This window comes from Mus musculus, chromosome 10, assembly GCF_000001635.26.
Source record: "Mus musculus strain C57BL/6J chromosome 10, GRCm38.p6 C57BL/6J".
NCBI lineage: Eukaryota > Metazoa > Chordata > Mammalia > Rodentia > Muridae > Mus > Mus musculus.
Window position 1 is genome coordinate 38,995,643 of NC_000076.6, and position 18,927 is coordinate 39,014,569.

The window sequence follows — 18,927 nt, forward strand, 5'->3', positions numbered from 1 at the left end:
AAGGAGCACAGAGACGTTGAGTTAGAGTTTCATCCCACTGAGGGAGAAAGAGCTTAGGTTTGGTTCCTTTTGCTTTTTGTTTGTTTTGTTTATTTATTTTTGTGCTGCTGCTGATCATACATTTCCTAAAATAATTTGAATATTTAAACAAAAAACAGAGCTCATTAACATTGAAATTAGAGTCAAAACATTGTTGGTTGAAAACAAGAAGATAGATTTGCTATTTACATACAAAGACCTAAGCAAAAACTAGCAACAACTCTGGATACCAATGAATACATTTAGACTTCTACTTCAAGTCTCTTAATTGCAGTGAAAAGTGATGCATCAGAAGTCTACGTCTAATTCAGGAAGGGAGATGAAGTCATGCTGATGTTTATGAAATGTTTGGAGATCCTTGGATACAGACACCATGCAAGTGTCATTAGCAATTAGTGGTTACATCCTTTGAGCATAGGCACCAGGGCTGGAGAGCAGGAACTTTGTCATTGGATTTTTATCATAGTCAATTCACTGTCATTTGCTGCAGCTGGAGATTCTTATCTCAGCCCTTTCAGGTCATTGGTTCATCTACTTAGAGACCTCAAGATGAGTCTCCTATCCTCAGCTGGCCCCTTCACATTCTTCCCAAATCCCATCGATTTGCTGCTTTGTTGTTTTTAATGGGCAAGTAGGGACTTTAGATCTCAAGAGCTGCATTAGAGCATTTAAATTATTTACTCACCAGACTTTTCAATAGAAATTCTGAAGAGTCCAGATATTTAGGTCTTGGCAGAAGTGATGCCTGTGGTCAGTTAACTTTCTCCCCTGTGATGTACTTAGGAGGCACAGTGGTGTTTCCATGAATGTTTCGCATGAAATCTCAGTATTTAGCTCGGTACCTGATTTATGTAATAATTCCAAATACTTTACAAGTTTGCCACACCCGAAGGATGCAGACTGAACTATTCTTCAAAAGAAAATGCTTTAAAGTTGTTTGTCTTACATTGATTTATTTTATGTGTATGTCTTAGTTTGAGTATTATTGCTGTAAAGACACACCGTGACTGAGGCAACCTTTTTATATAAAGGATAACTAATTGGGGCAGGCTTACAGTTTCAGAGGTTCAGTCCATTATTATCATGATGGCAGCAGCCAGGCAGACATGGTACTAGAGAAGGAGATGAGAGTTCTACATCTTGATCTGAAGGCAGCCAGGAAAAAAACTCCCCTCCTCCACATTGAGTGAATCTTGAGCGTAAGGCCTCAAAGCCCGCCCCCACAGCTGCACACTTCCTCCTACCAGGCCACACCGATTCTAACAAGACACACCTCCTAATTGTGTCACTCTCTATGGGCCAAACATTCAAACATGTGACTTTATGGGGGCCAAACCTAGTAAAACCACTACAGTATACGAATGAGTCTTATTGTCCACAAGACTTATTCAAGTGAGAGTAAGAATGAAAACAGCTGTCCAAATGGCATTGCATTGCGTGTTAAAATTCATCTTAACTCATTGTAATCCCATTACTAAATAATTGATATCATGAACTGATGACTTCTGGAAACAATAGCATCTATAATGGCATCATAGACTGTCACCTCCAGTTCCTTTAAGGATAAATGCCATGGATAGAAACCACAGCTCATCTCCTCCCTCCATCTAATTCCAATTTTTTTATTAGGCATTTATTTCATTTACATTTCCAATGCTATCCCAAAAGTCCCCCACATGCTCCCCCACCCACTCCCCCCCAACCCACTCCCACTTCTTGGCCCTGTACTTGGCCCTGTACTGAGGCAGATAAAGTTTGCACGACCAATGGGCCTCTTTTTCCACTGATGGCCGACTAGGCCATCTTCTGATACATATGCAGCTAGAGACACGTTCTCCGGGGGTACTGGTTAGTTCATATTGTTGTTCCACCTATAGGGTTGCAGATCCCTTTAGCTCCTTGGGTACTTTCTCTAGCTCCTCCATTGGGGGCCCTGTGACCCATCCAATAGCTGACTGTGAGCATCCACTTATGTGTTTGCTAGGCCCCGGCATAGTCTCACAAGAGACAGCTATATCTGGGTCCTTTCAGCAAAATCTTGCTAGTGTATGCAATGGTGTCAGCGTTTGGAAGCTGATTATGGGATGGATCCCCGGATATGGCAGTCTCTAGATGGTCCATCCTTTTGTCTCAGCTCCAAACTGTGTCTCTGTAACTCCTTCCATGGGTGTTTTGTTCCCAATTCTAAGAAGGGGCATTCTTCTTGAGTTTCATGTGTTTAGCAAATTGTATCTTATATCTTGGGTATTCTAAGTTTCTGGGATAATATCCACTTATCAGTGAGTACATATTGTGTGAGTTCTTTTGTGATTGGGTTACCTCACTCAGGACGATGCCCTCCAGGTCCATCCATTTGCCTAGGAATTTCATAAATTCATTCTTTTTAATAGCTGAGTAGTACTCCATTGTGTAAGTGTACCACATTTTCTGTATCCATTCCTCTGTTGAGGGGCATCTGGGTTCTTTCCAGCTTCTGGCTATTATAAATAAGGCTGCTATGAACATAGTGGAGCATGTGTCCTTCTTACAAGTTTCTAGACAGACACCAGGTACCAAAGTTAAATCAAGATCAGGTTAATGATCTAAACAGTCCTATATCCCCTAAAGAAATAGAAGCAGTCATTAATAGTCTCCCAACCAAAAAAAGTCCAATTTTTATAAATGGAAAATTAGATAAGTATGCATGCCTTGGTTGATTTGTCACTCCAAGCCAGACCTCACACAAATGACAGCGTACACAAATGGGAATTATTTCTCCTATTCTTCACTGGCAGCAGTAAATGACATTGATTAGTCCAACCTTAATAGAGCCATAATACCAGATATTTAATATAATATATATTTATATATACATGTTTAGATTTTATGCATATTTATTTTATACATAATATATAAACTATGTTTATCTGTTATATTTCTATGTAATTATATATATTATATATAATACTTATTTCTTATTTTATATTTATGTTATATATACATGTATAATTATATATAAGTATATATAATATAGCTTATAAATCTATAATAAGGGGGCCTATTAATTATCAAGAAACATAAAAGAGTCGGGTATCATGATGCACACTTTTAATCCCAGCACTTGAGAAGCAGAGGCAGATAGGGCTCTCTGAGTTCAGGCCAGCCTGGTCTACCTAGTGAATTCCAGGTCAGGCAGGAGTGCATTGTCTCAAAACAACAACAACAATATCAGCACACACAAGTTCTACAAGTGATTCAGTAGAGAGAAGTTGGTCAAAATGACCATGTGACTGTAAAAACTGCTTAAAAGGAACATTTGACCACTCAATTATTTCACATATTAATAACCTAAATATTTTTAAATGCTAGGTTTATTTTTTAAAGACTATTCTTTGGAGTGCAAAGGAGAAGTTTTACATATTTTATTCATTTCAGCCTATAATAACCTAAATATTTTTAAATGCTAGGTTTATTTTTTAAAGACTATTCTTTGGAGTGCAAAGGAGAAGTTTTACATATTTTATTCATTTCAGCCTATCTTGTAAGAAAAATTTGCAAACAAAATTGTTCAGAAAGGAAGGCTTACTTGAATACATTAATGATATAATAGTCATTCAAACTTACTAAAAAAATACAACAAAGATTATAAATCCCAAGTCTCTCATTTCTTATCTGCATTTCTTCATTTAGCTGATTTACAAAGCCCTGAAGACCACAAAGCCCCTAGCTGTAAAATGAAGATAACGGAGCTTGCTGTATAGGTTTACTGTGGGCTAAAATGAGAAAAGTGTAGGACATGACCTACACTTGAACTTTGTGGACATTCATGTTCAATTAGTTAAACATTCAATTTAGTTAGTTATTGGGGTCGGCATGTTCTACTGAAGAAAGACTAAGATTTGCATCGGCCTGAACGTCTTACAACATGGAATGTCATTGATAAGAGCTGCATTTAACAAGAGTACTCAGTGCTGCAATCATGATTATTCATGGTTTACAGGTCATGGGTCCAGAGATGTAAACCCTTTGCATGATATCTCTCTCTCTCTCTCTGTCTCTGTCTCTCTCTTTCCTTCTCCTTCTTCCCCCTCTCTCCCTCTCTCTCTCCTTCCCTCCCTCTCTTCTTCCCTCCCTCCATCCCCCTCTCTCCCTCCTTCTCTCTCTCTTTCTCCTTAAGATAGGGTCTCATGTAGTTCAGGCTGACCTCAGACTCAATGTGCACTCAATGATCACCTGGACCTTCGGCTCCTCCTGCTTCTACCTCCAGCCTGGGATGACAGATGAGCACCACCATGCCCGGGTTATTCCATGCTAGGGATCTGATCCAAGGCCTCATGCAAGCTGAGCAAGCATCCTACCACCTGAGCCACATAGCCAGCCCCTCTGAATTATCTTAGTTTGTTCAGCCATGTATTATTTTGTCTTCTGTAATGAAGTCTTTTCACTTGGGAAAGAGAGTTTAATGTGGCATCTAAAAGTATGCACAGGAGGCTCAACACTCAGAAGCACTTGTTCCTCTTGCAAAGAAACCCAGGTACTACCTAGTATCCACAACTATCTATAACTCCAGTTCCATGGGATCTGGCACCTCCTTTTGGACCTATGAGGGCACCAGACACACATGTGGTGCACATGCACACATGCAGGCAAAACACACATAAAAAATAAATTTAACATTTTCAAAAATGTTAAGAAATTTAAAGCATCCAAAACACCATCTTCTAGAAAGAAAAAAGACAGATAGGAATTTGCTCTACAGGAAGACCATTATCTTTCCACAGGCCCCTCCATGGCACAGTGGGTGACAATTATTATCCAGGAACAACACTAAGAGTTACAGTTCCGCCTTCGTCCTTGGAAATGGTTATGTTTTAATGTTATAAAAGCCATGTTTTGCTAGATCCTACAGACTTGCAAGAAGACATTTAAGTTACTTGTTTTGTTTTGTTTTGTTTTGTTTTGTTTTGTTTTGTTTTGTTTTGTTTTGTTTCGAGACAGGGTTTCTCTGTATAGCCCTGGCTGTTCTGGAACTCACTTTGTAGACCAGGCTGGCCCCAAACTCAGAAATCCGCTTGCCTCTGCCTCCCGAGTGCTGGGATCAAAGGCGTGCGTCACCACCGCCCAGCACAAGAAGACATTTAATAAAGAGATCTGGGACTTATGTAAAACATGATGGGACATTTCCATGTTAAAGAAAACAGCTGTAAACTTGCTTTGCTCTAACTGCATCCGAGGGAATCTCTGAGACTATGTAACACAAGGTAGAAGACACCCAGTACATATGCCCAAATGATGGCCTCAGAATCTCCACACGCCCAGGCTTCCACTCACCTGTCTGTTGTTTGTATTTGTTTCTAAAATGTATAACTCCTGCCTGGATACAGGAATTGTAACACATAATTTTCTTAGGTGGACAAAGCCAAAAGCAAAGGAATTTACTAGGTTCTCCCTGCCCTGTCGGCACGATGCCAAATGCCTGCTCAACACAACCCTCTCCCTGCCTCCCTTCTTCTTCCTGTCTCTCACAGAGTTAGTTATCTTAAAGACAGATCACCCTTCACCCAAGGTCACAGCCTCAGTCTTGGGAGCAGATAAATGGATGATGATAAACTCTCGGGCTGGAACTTGAAACAGTATGACTCTCTCCTTCACATGGTCCTGCCTGGGCAATGGTGGTGGCTGGACTTTTGAAAAAGACCAACTCAGCCCTAGGCAAAGGTAAAGGATGGATTAGGGATGTATGTCACTGAGTTCCCAAAAGCCCACATGCCCCAGCTATTGGGGTCTAAACCGTTCAAATCTCCACACGTTGACTGAGCGAGTCATGTAAACACAGCAGCTCTTGAGATCTTTCTACTAGCTCCAATGTTGGAATCTTTGAGTGAGGTTTTCTTGTTCTTCTTGTTGTTGTTTTGTTTTTAATGCACCCCAGCTACTTTTCCTGTAAATCTGAAATTATTTAAAAATACAAATGTGTTTATTAATAATACACAAAGTCTTTGGCTTTGACGTCAGAGTAGTTTAATATGAAGAAGCTTCCCAGATGACCGTAATATGTTCAGCTATAGACTCAGGAACCGCTGTCTAGAAGCTACCAAGCTAATTTATATTCAGATGTTCACTACTGTCAGCTGCTCCTATTATAGCCGAGACCCTGAAAACTGCAAACTGCAGCATATGTGGGGGCCATCAAATCAATTTTTATTAGTCATAAGGAAGAGTCATCTTAAATAAAGTAGCTAAGTTTAATGTGTCCCACACATAAGGATTTTACCTACTGTCAGGTGACTATCTTTGCCGTGTATGCAGATCTAAATCTATAGCCTGGAATCTATCAACAGCAATCCAAGATGAATATGAACATTGCAGTTACACATGTTGTGTCAGGGAAATGTTAGTGTTCCCCCAAAACACACACAGGAGCCAGTCTGATGCAACTCACAGCAGGGTCTTTATTCTATTCCAGCTAGCTTGCACCACCATCCCCCACACGCACCATCATCACTCAGGATGGTTTTGGTGGTGTGGGAGCCCCAAATGTCTTTTGGGGCAGGGCTTTATAGTAAGAAGCAAGCAGGGAGTCCATGAGCAAGCATCTAATTGGAAAGTTATGGCCTTTAACACAATTGGCTGGTGCTGGGACTCATATCATAAACTTAACTTCTGTTCCTTTCTGCATTCGTGGTAGATAAGCAAGGGGTGGGCTTGTAATATGGAGTGCAGGTTTGTTGGGGGAATAACCTGGACACACTGGTCTTGTTGAGAGTGTAACCTGGAAACTCTGGTCTTGTTGGGGATTAGCCTAGAGACTGGAGCTAGGCTCAGGTATTGTTGGGGAACCACTTGGAAACTAATGCCTGTTAGTTTACCTGAGTTCAAATTCAGGTCAGGTTCACTAAAGTGGAGTCTGAACTTAAAAGCTTTGGCATCTCACACACACACATACACACACACACACACACACACACACACCTGCCTATATGCTGCATTGTTGCAGGAAATATTAAAAAGAGTACGGCAAGTTCCTGCACTTGAACCAGCTACTCTGCCCCTGGTGGCAGTCAGCCACCTCTGCCTCTAGACTAGCCTCAGCAGCAACTGATCACATAGTCTTCCCAGCTCCAGCTCACTTGTCTCATAGCCATCCATACCTTCTCAGCCATAAACTCCTGTGGTCAGCGGTCCCACCTTCCAATAAGCCAGTAAGACACAACTCTTAAAGCTTATAATTAACCAGTCAGATTTATATATCAATAAATTCTCAATTCACAAGATGACCACACAATAATTTCAGGGCCAATTGATAAAAGTACAAGCTGCCCACCTAGATTAGATAAGTTATTCCAATAATTCTATCCCTATATAATAACATATCTACTTGTGGCTATTTAAAGCCATGCTGAATCTGGATCATCCTGTCTATCCTTCATCTTGCTTCCTTCTCTCTCTCTCCCTAGTCACTCTCTGTCTCTGCAACTCTTAGCTCCACCTCCCTTTCCCTGTCCAATCACAGGCCTCCTGCTGCACTAATATTTTAATGTAATTGGACAGGGAAAATCCTGCCACACTGCATCACAGTAAAAACATGTTGTAACGAGGTTAAAAACCATGTGAAATTAAATGTTCTAAGTTAAGTCCTTTATGTGGCAATTTTAGTATCTTTCTCTTCCCTCTCAGATTGGAGAGACCAAGGGAATGAATGTCTTACCATCTACTACAAACTCACATACTAAATTAAGTGGTCTCCCTCAGCATACTTTCTCTCACTTGGGTAAAATTTCTTTGACTTTACATCATGGACAAATTTCATTATTATCTTTTGAACTTTCTTCAAGTGAACACATTAAATTTTAGTTTTAGGGGCCAAATTGGCAGTTTTATGCTGTAAATTACTTGTTTATATATTCAGAGACAAGAAAACAATAAGAAATGGGTTCATATAACTGTCAGAGGGACTCCAGTCAGATAGAGTGAAACTGTCCTGGTATCCAAGAGAGTTCAAACTACAGTTGGTTAATGTGGGATGTGTTGTGAAATGTTCTCTTTAAGTCTGTGGAAACAATCTAAGAACAATGGCTCTTAACCTTCCTAACACTGGGACCCTTCAATACAGTTCCTCATGTGATGACCACACCACCACCACCACAAAAAAAAAAATTATTATTTGGTACTTTATAATTGTAATTTGGCTACTGTTATGAGTCATAATATAATATCTGTGTTTTCCAATGGTCTTAGGTGATCCCTGTAAAAAGGGCCAATTGACTCTCACAGGAATGGAGACCCACAGGTTGAGAATGGATTATTTAGATTCATACTTGTCTGGAACTCTGCAGCAGTCAGTATGCTTTCAGGCCTGTGATGTCATTTTGCCCAGCACCACTGAGACATACCAGAAAATGAAGAACTATATGTCTATAAGCCTCGTCACAAGTCATAGTGGCCAAGTCACAGTGTTGCTCCACTGGAGGCACCTGTGACACCAGGGAAGAGCAGGATGGGTGAGCTCATTGTTGTGTAGGTCAACTGATGCACTGCCTGATGGCTTCACACTCCCACAAGTCACTTAGCTTCCTTGAGGTTCATCACCCAAATGAAGAAAAATAATGTATTTTCATGAATTAGGAAAATCTGTGAAGTCTGTGATCAGAACCCACACAGGCTTGGACTAGTGTAAGACCTCATTAACTTCCTTACTAGGACCTAAGCAGTGTCCCAGCCTGAATACATGGAGGGGTTTTTGCTTGTTTGTACTCAGTATCATTGTTTTTGTAGGGGTGTGTGTGTGTGTGTGTGTGTGTGTGTGTTGGGGAAGGGCACATATGACATGGCACATATATGGAAGTTAGAGGACAACTTTGTGGAGTCATTTTTTTTCTTCTACCTTTACCTGAGTTAGAGGACAACTTTGTGGAGTCATTTTTTTTCTTCTACCTTTACCTGAGTTAGAGGACAACTTTGTGGAGTCATTTTTTTTCTTCTACCTTTACCTGAGTTGTAGGTTCTGGGGATCCAACTCCAGTCACCAGACTTTCATGGCAAGCACTTTTACCCACTGAGCATCCTACCTGCCCCGATACAGCTCACACTTCTGAAAGGCACACCTCTAAGCTGTTATATCATAGTCCATCATTCAGGAACTATTATAGGAGGCATAATACAATTTCCCACCTTGAGGAAAACCCAGTCATGTCTGATTTTGCTTTGCATTGTTTGGATTGGAAAAACTAGAAAATTCTGTCTGTCTCCCTTGGTCTCTCTCTTCTCTTTTCTCTCTCTCTCTCTCTCTCTCTCTCTCTCTCTCTCTCTCTCTCCTAAGACCACCTTCTCCTTGTTCCTTATAATGATGAAATGGTGTTAAGAGTGTTCCTCTTAGCCAGGCGTGGTGGTGCATGCCTTTAATTCCAGCACTCGGGAGGCAGAGGCAAGAGGATTTCTGAGTTCAAGGCCAGCCTGGTCTACAAAGTGAGTTCCAGGACAGCCAGGGCTATACAGAGAAACCCTGTCTCATAAAACAAAACAAAAGTGTTCCTCTTGTGTAAAGCAGGAAAAAAACAAAAACAAAAGAAAGTAATTGTATAACAAAGAAGATTGTTGGTGTAATTGTCGATGAATGGCCTTACAAATAGCCCACATTTGCATTTTGTTAAGAATATTTAACTTAATAAACATCTCTTATTACTTTCCTCTGCAAATCTTGACCAGAATACATCCTCCCAATAATGAAAATGTATGTCACTGTCTGTTTCAGAGATGTGACGCTGGATTCTTCCGCACACTGTCAGGAGAATGTGCACCCTGTGACTGTAATGGCAATTCCCATGAGTGCTTGGATGGCTCCGGATTCTGTCTGGTAAGTCAGGGACATGCAGCTGCAAACGGTCAATCAAGCTCTTTTCTACATTTCCATTTTTCTTATAAAACATATTGTGTGAACGCCTTCTGATTAGAAGCGGCCCCGTGTGCTCCAGGAGGATGCTGTCTTCCCTCCCCTAGCAGCTGGCTTCCTGCTGTAGACTAGTGGTGGTGGCTTGGAGACAATACACAGAGGAGGCCTCCACCCTCCAGACTCCTCTGTAATATACAGTCAGCCATGTGCTCAGCTTCATCTACATAAACCACAGTAAAGCGGTTGTACCATCGCCTGTCACAGCACGTAAGACAGCCAAGTCTATAGATACAAATTTTAAAGAGTTGTCTAAACCAGATAGCCAATGGAGACAAATGCTTTGTCATTTTGCTGTTTAATTCTGCAGTCAAGCCTGAAAGAGACTTTTTCTTTCCTTCACTAAAGTGAATTTCCCAGCAAACTGTTTTTCAGACAGTAAGATGCTGATGAAGTCAGAGGAGGCCGATAATGTAAAAGCCTTGCTGAATACTTCACATTTTCAAGAATGGATTGACAACTCAGTAAAACTTAGCATTGGAGTACTGATGAGAGTGGTTCCAGGAGAAGCCACGCCCACCAGAGCGACTCCAGGAGAAGCCACACTTACATTTAAAGTTTATGCTTATGCGTTCTAATCAAGTTCCTCTTCAACAACTATAAAGCAGGAAAATTCTGTGCTTCAGATTTCCATATGGAAAAAGAACCTTTCACAAACTGCAAGAGTAGTTTCATTTTAAAGCACAATACGTACCTAAATACACTCAAAATTGCATAACTATCTCTACTGAACAGACAATTTTATTATAAGTGGCCTCTGTGTCATATGGCTTAAAGTTGCAATTTGACTCACATTTCACATTAAGATGCAAATTAGAAACCATTATTATGAAACTAGTGGTTGTCACTTTTCTAGAGACAAAGAATTAATTGGGGAATCATTAAATTTTTATTTTGTAGGTTTTTTTAAACATGATATTTGTTTTACCCTCTCCCCCTAAATAACCATTACATCCAGGATGTTCTCCACAGCCCTGGAGGCATACACAGCTGCCAAAATCTACCCCTTTTTAATGCTTGCATCTCCGGTTTCCTGTTATTTTAATCCCAGTGACATTTGGGGGGGAAATCCCATGCATATACTTGAACAAACAATGTACATTGCTGGTAATGTGACCAATTAATACAGCTTTCTGTTACCTGGTCTATTAAACTGTAAGATGGAAGGGCTTACCAAGCCCATCAGCTGCCATGAAGCAACTGGCAAGATCAGTAATCAGAAAGAGGTAAAGAGGCAGAAAAGCTCACTCTGCCAGGGTCCATCAAGAGCGAGGATAGAGCCACAGCTGTGATGATGTTGTCAGAACAGGAACAGCTGTAGGCTTTGATCTGGACATGAGCTTCTGGGGGGACTCAGCGTCTCAGGACCCTTCCCCGACTCTGGCAGCACACTGGGCCATTAAACACTCATGTGCATCAACTGTCAATCTTCCTATAATTACTTTGTTATAAGATGGAAAATTCACACAGAAAGAATAACCATTCCTCTCATATTGATGGCAGTCCCCACCCCCATTAATACTCTATTCAGAGAGAAATAGTTTTTTTCCTCTAATTTAAATAAACTATGCTCAGTGTGAAGATAATAAACATAATATATATATTATATTAAATACATAATATATATTAAAAGTATTTAAAATTCAAGGAGAAAAAAATCACCCACAACCTATTCTCCAAGTTAACATATTTATATTCTTATAAATTTAATTTTTAAAAAGTGCACAATTTGTATTTAATTAAACATAGACAAAAAATCGCTAACCAATAAAGGACACCCCTCCCCCCCCAAAAAAAAGAAAAAAAAAGAATCACAGGGTATTGATAAGGCTATTGGCTACTCTCCACAACCTGATGGGAGGGCCCTATTGCTGAAGACACTGATAACTTCCAACATTGAATGTGGAGAAATTGAACTGGTACCCAACTAGAAGCTTCGTTTCTACTCACTAGCCTTCATGATGCTGAGAGATAGTCTCACACTCTCAGAGGAGAAAAGTGATCACCTACATTACCCAGCTACAAACCCCAGACCTACAATAGGAACTTGCCTGCCAGTGTAATATTGGCACAAATGTTATGGGAATAACCAAACACTCTGATTGGCTTTAAGGCCCACTCCATGAGACGGAATTTATACCTGGCACTGTTAAAGTGTCCAAGAATCTGAGGCTAGATAAATCATTGCTAAAAAACCACAACAATAAAATCCACTATTGATGAGCATGTTGCTATACACAAGTTTTGGTGATTTTTGAGTCTATTACAAAAAAAACAAACAAAAACAAACAAGCAAACAAACAAACAAAACCTTGATATTTTTTCCAAATAGCTATCAGTTTGGTTCCATGATAGCCAAAGTGTGACACAGAGTCAAAAAGTCTCAAGGTCTAAAGAATGCTAAGCATGAATAGCTTGATGGAGTTCCCTGATGCTTTATACCCATCAGTACCAGGAATTGAATGCTGATACTAGATTCTCTGTACAATGTCCATCATTGCCTCCCAACACTTGTCCCTTCTCTTACATTCCCTACCTTATTGAAAGCATCATTGTATCAGAAGGCCCCATTGTCCTCATCAACTTCCATTTCTTCCCCAACATTAATCTGATCCAAGATCCCAACAACTCAAACTGTTAAGTGGCTTCCTCTCTTCTATGACTTACCACTACCTCATTTTAGGACCACACCACCCCTCCATGACCTCTGCCTCAGCCTCCCAACCACACACTGTGTTCCCTCTAATCTGTCACCTGACGACAATGGAACTGTCTTTCAAAAGCTCAAGTCAAAGAATCCCTCTTTTTAAGATGCTCCAAAGGTTCCTGCCTCCAGCCACGCTGAACACACTATTACCTAAGCCATCTCTGTGCTTACAGATTGTCCCCATGGGAGACTTCTTGAAGGACAACTTCAAAGCCTGGTTCAAGTATCAGCATCTCCACTAAACCTTCACATTCCTTGGTCATATCCCTGAACGCACAAGGCTGGTCTTTGTTTTGTTTTCATGATCCTGAAATAAAGAAACTGGGTCTTCCTCATCTTAATACCAGTTTCAGCTCTTTATCTGTCATGAGTCAGCTTAATCCAGGCTTGTCATCGGGATGAATATATTAGATACTGAAAAGATGATGACTTCAATGCAAAAAAAAAAAAAACCTTTTAATTTATTTTCTAATTTATGAGCTACCTATGTCACTCCTTTTGTGCAATATTAGGTAAATTGTCCTTTGCTGGAGACTATGGCTCAGACCTAATTAGAGTAACTAATTAGCACGTAATACTGTCCAGACACTTGTTTCTCTGACTGGAGCCCAAGCCAGCAGTATTAGCAATTACGTAGGCGCTTGATTGCTATATGGACTCTCAGGTTGCAGCCCAGATGTCCTGCATCAGAATCTGAACTTCCCTTGGTTTATTAAGAGACATATGTGCACACTAAAATTTAAGGAGTGCTGATGGACATATCCCATTCTCAAACTTCATGATCTTGGTGAGCGTCACAAACCCATTAAACTCTTATTAATTAGTGAGGATACCAACATTTTAGGTAGATCCCTGCTTCTTAAACTATGGCTCTTGACCCTCCCCAGTAACATTTATTGCCGTCAAGTATTTTTCTGTCTGGAAAATGCCAGAGTGCTGAAGGTGACGGAGCATTTTGCAGTTTCAGGGTTAAAGACTTTCAGAGCAAGAGGAATCCTGAAGGTCATTTAGTCTAAAGCTCTATTGTACAGAGAAAGGAGAGGAGGGTGGGGGGGATCAGGGCACTGCTCCAAGTGAACTAGTTAGAAAATGAAAAGTGAGCATCCTTTCTCTCTGCCTCTGACACTATCTCTACCAGCTCCCTCCCTCTTCCCCTCAAATACTAGGGGAATTCATAACAAGTTGTTTAAAAGAGAAAGGTGAAAAAAGGCAGTGTTTGCACTCTGATATTTTAGAGACGGAGAGACTGCATGTTGTGCCTCTGACACCCATGGCTACTACACACAGAACCAACTCCTCAAAGGGGTTTCTTAAGCATCTCAAGTGACAAAAAGACAGAACTGAGAATTACCTTGTTTCTGTGCCTTAATAGTCACCTCAGCTACAAGGAGATGGCCTATGGTCTTACTGTGTTTTCTTCTACACAGACCTGTTTTGTCCATGTAACAAGGACTCAGACAAATCTGTCTCTAATTTACAAGCATTCTTACAAATTCCTTGTGGTTCAGATGTATGGTAGTAGGATACAACTCCATTGACTTTCCTGGGAAAGACACTGTCCCAAGTTCAGGCTCATTTGGGATTTTTATTGCTTTTCCTTGCTCCAGATGCTGGTTCATCATTTCATGTTTTCTCTTTCCTCCATTAATTTTTCTTAATATTTTCTGAGAGGTGGCTGAGCACATGACACAGTTTTAAAGACTATGAAGGAACAAACTCTTGCCTACATGTTAAATTTTCTTTTTAAGAATTCTCATTGATCAGACTGTCTAAGCCATATTCTAATTTATTTTCTGCTGCATAATTATATTTCAGAGCCATACCTAATGGTAGGCCAAATGCTTAAGGAGAATGCAGTCAGGGTAGTTTGTTACCCACATAGGATTCCTCCTGTTGGACTACTGCAGTGTACTGAGGGCCTACCTCACACATGTTAATTGTAATACAGTGCTAAATTATCCAGTGTGTTAGAGAAGAAGGGTGAGTCTGGGACAGGTAACTTGATGTGGATAGTGGGACACAGATAGGACCGTGAGGGGAGAACTAAAGAGAACTTTCTGGAAATTTTGAAACGTGCTGCAGATCTCCAAAAAGAAGAGCCTAGTTTATGCCATTCTTCCTATTTGTTACCCTTATCAGAAATGGGAAATTATAAAAACCAACCTGCCTGCTATTTCACATGTGTTGTTAACCAAGATAGGAAACCATTAGTAGAAGGTCCTTTATCTTCCTTCTGATGTATGTGTGCCACAGCCTGACATATTTGCTCTTCTGTGCCCATAAATCCTCCTTTCCACTCTCATAGTTAAGTACTAAGGGAATATTATTTATTTTCATTTCATTTTCATTACCAAGTCAGTAAGCCTAAGCATCCAGAACACCTAGAGTATGGTAACTCTAACTATCTTTCTGAATCAAGATGGTTGACTGATGAGTCCCCTCTGCATACAGACTCCAAATAGAGTCCCAGCCTGCCAGTGCACACATAGACCTGCAGGGTGCATGCCTCTGCCTTCATCTACACCTCTAGCTCTGACTAGCACTTACATGAGTCCTTTATGTTGCCACATACCATGTATTCTGGTAGGCTGACGTCTGTTTGTTTGAAGTAAGCTAGGGTGCTTACATTTGCTCTCTCTGACCTTTCTTCATTCTTCTCAATACTCCTGTCTCCTGTCCTACAGCACTGCCAGCGGAACACAACAGGAGAGCACTGTGAAAAATGTCTGGATGGCTATATTGGAGACTCCATCAGAGGCACACCCCGGTTCTGCCAGCCGTGCCCCTGTCCCTTGCCCCACCTGGCCAAGTAAGTCCTAAAGAAAGACAGTTTCACCAAATGACTACTCTCACATTTATTTATTTTTTTTTAGCTCTATGCATAGTTCTGGGGTTTGTCCATAGGCAAAACTGAATGCTTCAAGTTGAGAAAAGTGTAAGAAAGTGCTCTGGTCTATGTACACTTTGGGGGGTAGAGTTTAAGCACTCACAGGAACAACTATTTCCAAAATATTATCATAATCATAAAGTCAATGAAATCACCTCAGTGTCCCAGCCAAAGCCATCCCATCCTTTCCTAGCTTTCCTTCAACCTACATAACCTAAACAACCTACACAAGCAATAGCAACAGACATACTTGTTTTCTAAAGCGTTTCCCCTTCTGACTCTTCTGGAGTAGTCCTTTCCCTGCATGAAGCAATCAAATATGCTTTCCAACCAGAATTAGAACACAAAAAAAAAGGATGCTGAGAACCAATCAGTAACTCCCAGCTATGTTGTGACTAGAGTGTGGAGCTACTGAGAATAGCCCTATCCATTGGGCATAAATGAAAATAATGCAGTTTTAAGTACATAGTAAGGGAGAAACCTAGTAAGAGAGAATAGTACCATGGAAGGGCTAAGAATGTGGCATACTGGTAGAGCACTTACCTGACACATATAAACCCCTGGATTTTATCCATAGAACTGAAAAATAAAAGTGTAGAATTAAAATAGTTTCGAAATATAAAACTAACCAGCTCTCCAATTCCTAGCACCAATGGGGTGTCCTACAATCAGTTCAGTTCTGAATGAAAGTACCTAGAGGTAGCACAGCCCCTGGGGTAAGGCTTCAGTCCCATAAGTCTGCCCCCATTACAGATGCCAGTCAAAAGTATGAATATGAGTCTACTCACACTGCTGACCATTCAACTGCAAATATGGGGCTCCCTCGAGCACTCTCTTGTTTAATTATTCACTACAATTATTCACAAAACCCAAAACAGCATTATACTTATGATGATCAGGGTTTTTTTAATGATACAATTCATTTGGAAAAGCCAAATGAAGTAACCTATAAGGAAATATATGAAAATAAATAATGTATGAAAGACATATATAATGTAGAAAGGAAAATATAGGGGAACAAAAGGAGGCGGTTCAGAACCCCTCTTCTCAGTCTTTATATGTGAAGAACCTGGAAGCTCCCACAAGCCTCACTGCGCCAGGCTTCTCATCCAGGTCACTAGTCATTGAGCTCAGAGGTTGGAGGTGGAGGGATGTTGAAAGTTCTAGCCCTCTGGCCACATGGGTGTTTTCTCTAGTGTCCACTCCCACACTGACTCGATTAAAGTGTCACAAAGTCTCCTCATTAGCATACTCAAATATAGTGTAGAGGCTTTTTATAAGCCAAGAAACAGAAGTCTTTCACTTGACAATGTCAAGAGTTATAGAAGCTCTTCGTTAAAAACAGGAGGTCAGAGATTATATGTGTCTTAAATATACCATAAGTAAACAGAATCACCAACCTACCTTCATATTTCTGTCTTGACACATAGAACCTGTATGGTCTCAGACTAGTTACCTTGCCTCTGTGTACTGCTCTCTGGGAGATTTAGGGTTTTTGTTAGGCTAGCTTTAAATTTTGGTTCCATCCCTTGGTTCTCTTGCCTGCTTTGAACTCAGCTTTTTTCCTTGTAAGTAAGTTATAGTAAGGTTGAGGACCAACAGTAGGGCTGTGAGACTGGGTGTGGTGACATATATGGGCCATGTGGGCAGGTGCCTTAAACACAGAAGAAAGCCAAAGTAGATATGGCTTTGCCAAACATAGAACATAGTAACTTTTCTAATACTCTGTGCCAGGCACTGTTATACTTATAGGCACAATATTTACAGAATGGATAGTAATTGCAGAATGTAAATTAAATGAATTACTTTAGAGACTCCTAGTACTGTGTTGAGAGACAGCTCAATAGATACTGCCATGTATTGGTGAGGACCAGGATTTGGATTCCCAGAACCAGTATAAATGCTGGGCAGGTGTGACAACTTGTCTTTAACCCGAGCATCCAGATCACAGGAACAATCTGGTTACATCAATTAGCTGAATCACTGAGTTCTGGGTTCCGGTGAGAGACGCTGCCTCGAGACATAAGCTGGAGAGAATTTGAGAACAGTCGCTGAGCACATTTCACAACCATCTCTGAGAAATGCACAAGCAAACACACATATACACATATGCACACAACAAAAATCGCCCAAAGATCTGCCCCCCTACACACTGATAAGTGAAAAAGAAAAATGACAACCAGATTTCTCCCTTGTCTTCCCTAGTCACTTGAGGGATCAACTGCGTTCAAATCTTACAGCATGCCTGTCAGCCAGTGGAGTCAGAAGCTCTACAGTGGCATCTTTCAGAAACCATTAAACTCTTTCAGACTTTCCTTAGTGATCTGTCATGTCTGACAGTATTAGTAATGTGTGTAAGATGAACAGTCCTGAGAGGGAGAGTGAAGAGTACAAACATTAACTTTCCGTTATTTTCACTCAAGAATGTCAGCCTCATTGGGGTGTAGTCTTTAAATGCTCATCAAGATTCTGTTCTCAAACATCAATCCTAACCACATCTGAGGAGACTTTCACCACACTTAAGATTTACCGCATTTAAATATATTTACCTCTAGGTTCCTAATAACAAGCTTCACTTATTTGCCCATATGACGATGCCATATACCATTATCTGCTCAGAAAAGGATGTAGAAGCTCGGGCCTTAGACAATTTCTTTAGACAGGAACAGGAATTGGGAAAGCAATCTTAAACAGTTGCTCTTAATTACATCGTCATGATTTGCGCTTCTGCTCCATTCACATGGCAGGTCTTCCTCATCTCAATTATCTGACATTGGTGTCTTAAGGTATCAAACCTCTAAAATATGGTTCCCTACAGACTGGGGACCTTTGTCTACATGAAATCAGGCCAATATGAAACTGGTGTTTCTTGCCAGCAGTGTATCTATCCAACAGCTGAAAGCCATATTTCACTAGGTCAAAAGTACAGCAGATTTTACATGCCTGCAGCAAATGGCCCTTTCTCTTTTGAGACCGATTATCCAGTAATTTAGTTGAGCAAGAAGTACTGCTTCTGGCTGTTAGCCCTTCGATAAAAGCAGCAGAAATTGACAGCTAGGTAATGAGTCTTTGGCCCTCAGCTCAGAAGCAGTTTCCGAAGCCATCAAGAGACCACACGTCTAGGATCCAAAGCAGCAGCTGAAGGCCCTCAGAAATGCATTTCCATGTTGGAAGAGTGTTCACATACAAAAAACTTACAATCTTCTCTGTGGTACAAGACCTGATACAATAAAATCTGCAGAAAATTAAAACAAACACAAAATTATGCTATCTGGGAGTAAGCAACATTCTGTGGGGTGGGAAGGATGGATTTGAGAGGCCTCTGAGATATTGACACGTTCCTTTGTAGTGGCAATGGTTCTATTTGAG

At 40.6% G+C, this 18,927-nt stretch overlaps 1 protein-coding gene across 1 annotated transcript in view; it reads left to right on the top strand.

Moving 5' to 3' along the window:
- Lama4 (laminin, alpha 4) overlaps window positions 1–18,927 on the top strand; it is a 144,674-nt gene that overhangs the window by 30,128 nt on the left and 95,619 nt on the right. The window contains exons 2-3 of the mRNA NM_010681.4: window positions 9,770–9,871; window positions 15,356–15,480. Of these exons, the coding sequence (NP_034811.2) occupies window positions 9,770–9,871; window positions 15,356–15,480 (227 nt within the window). The remainder of the gene's footprint in view (window positions 1–9,769; window positions 9,872–15,355; window positions 15,481–18,927) is intronic.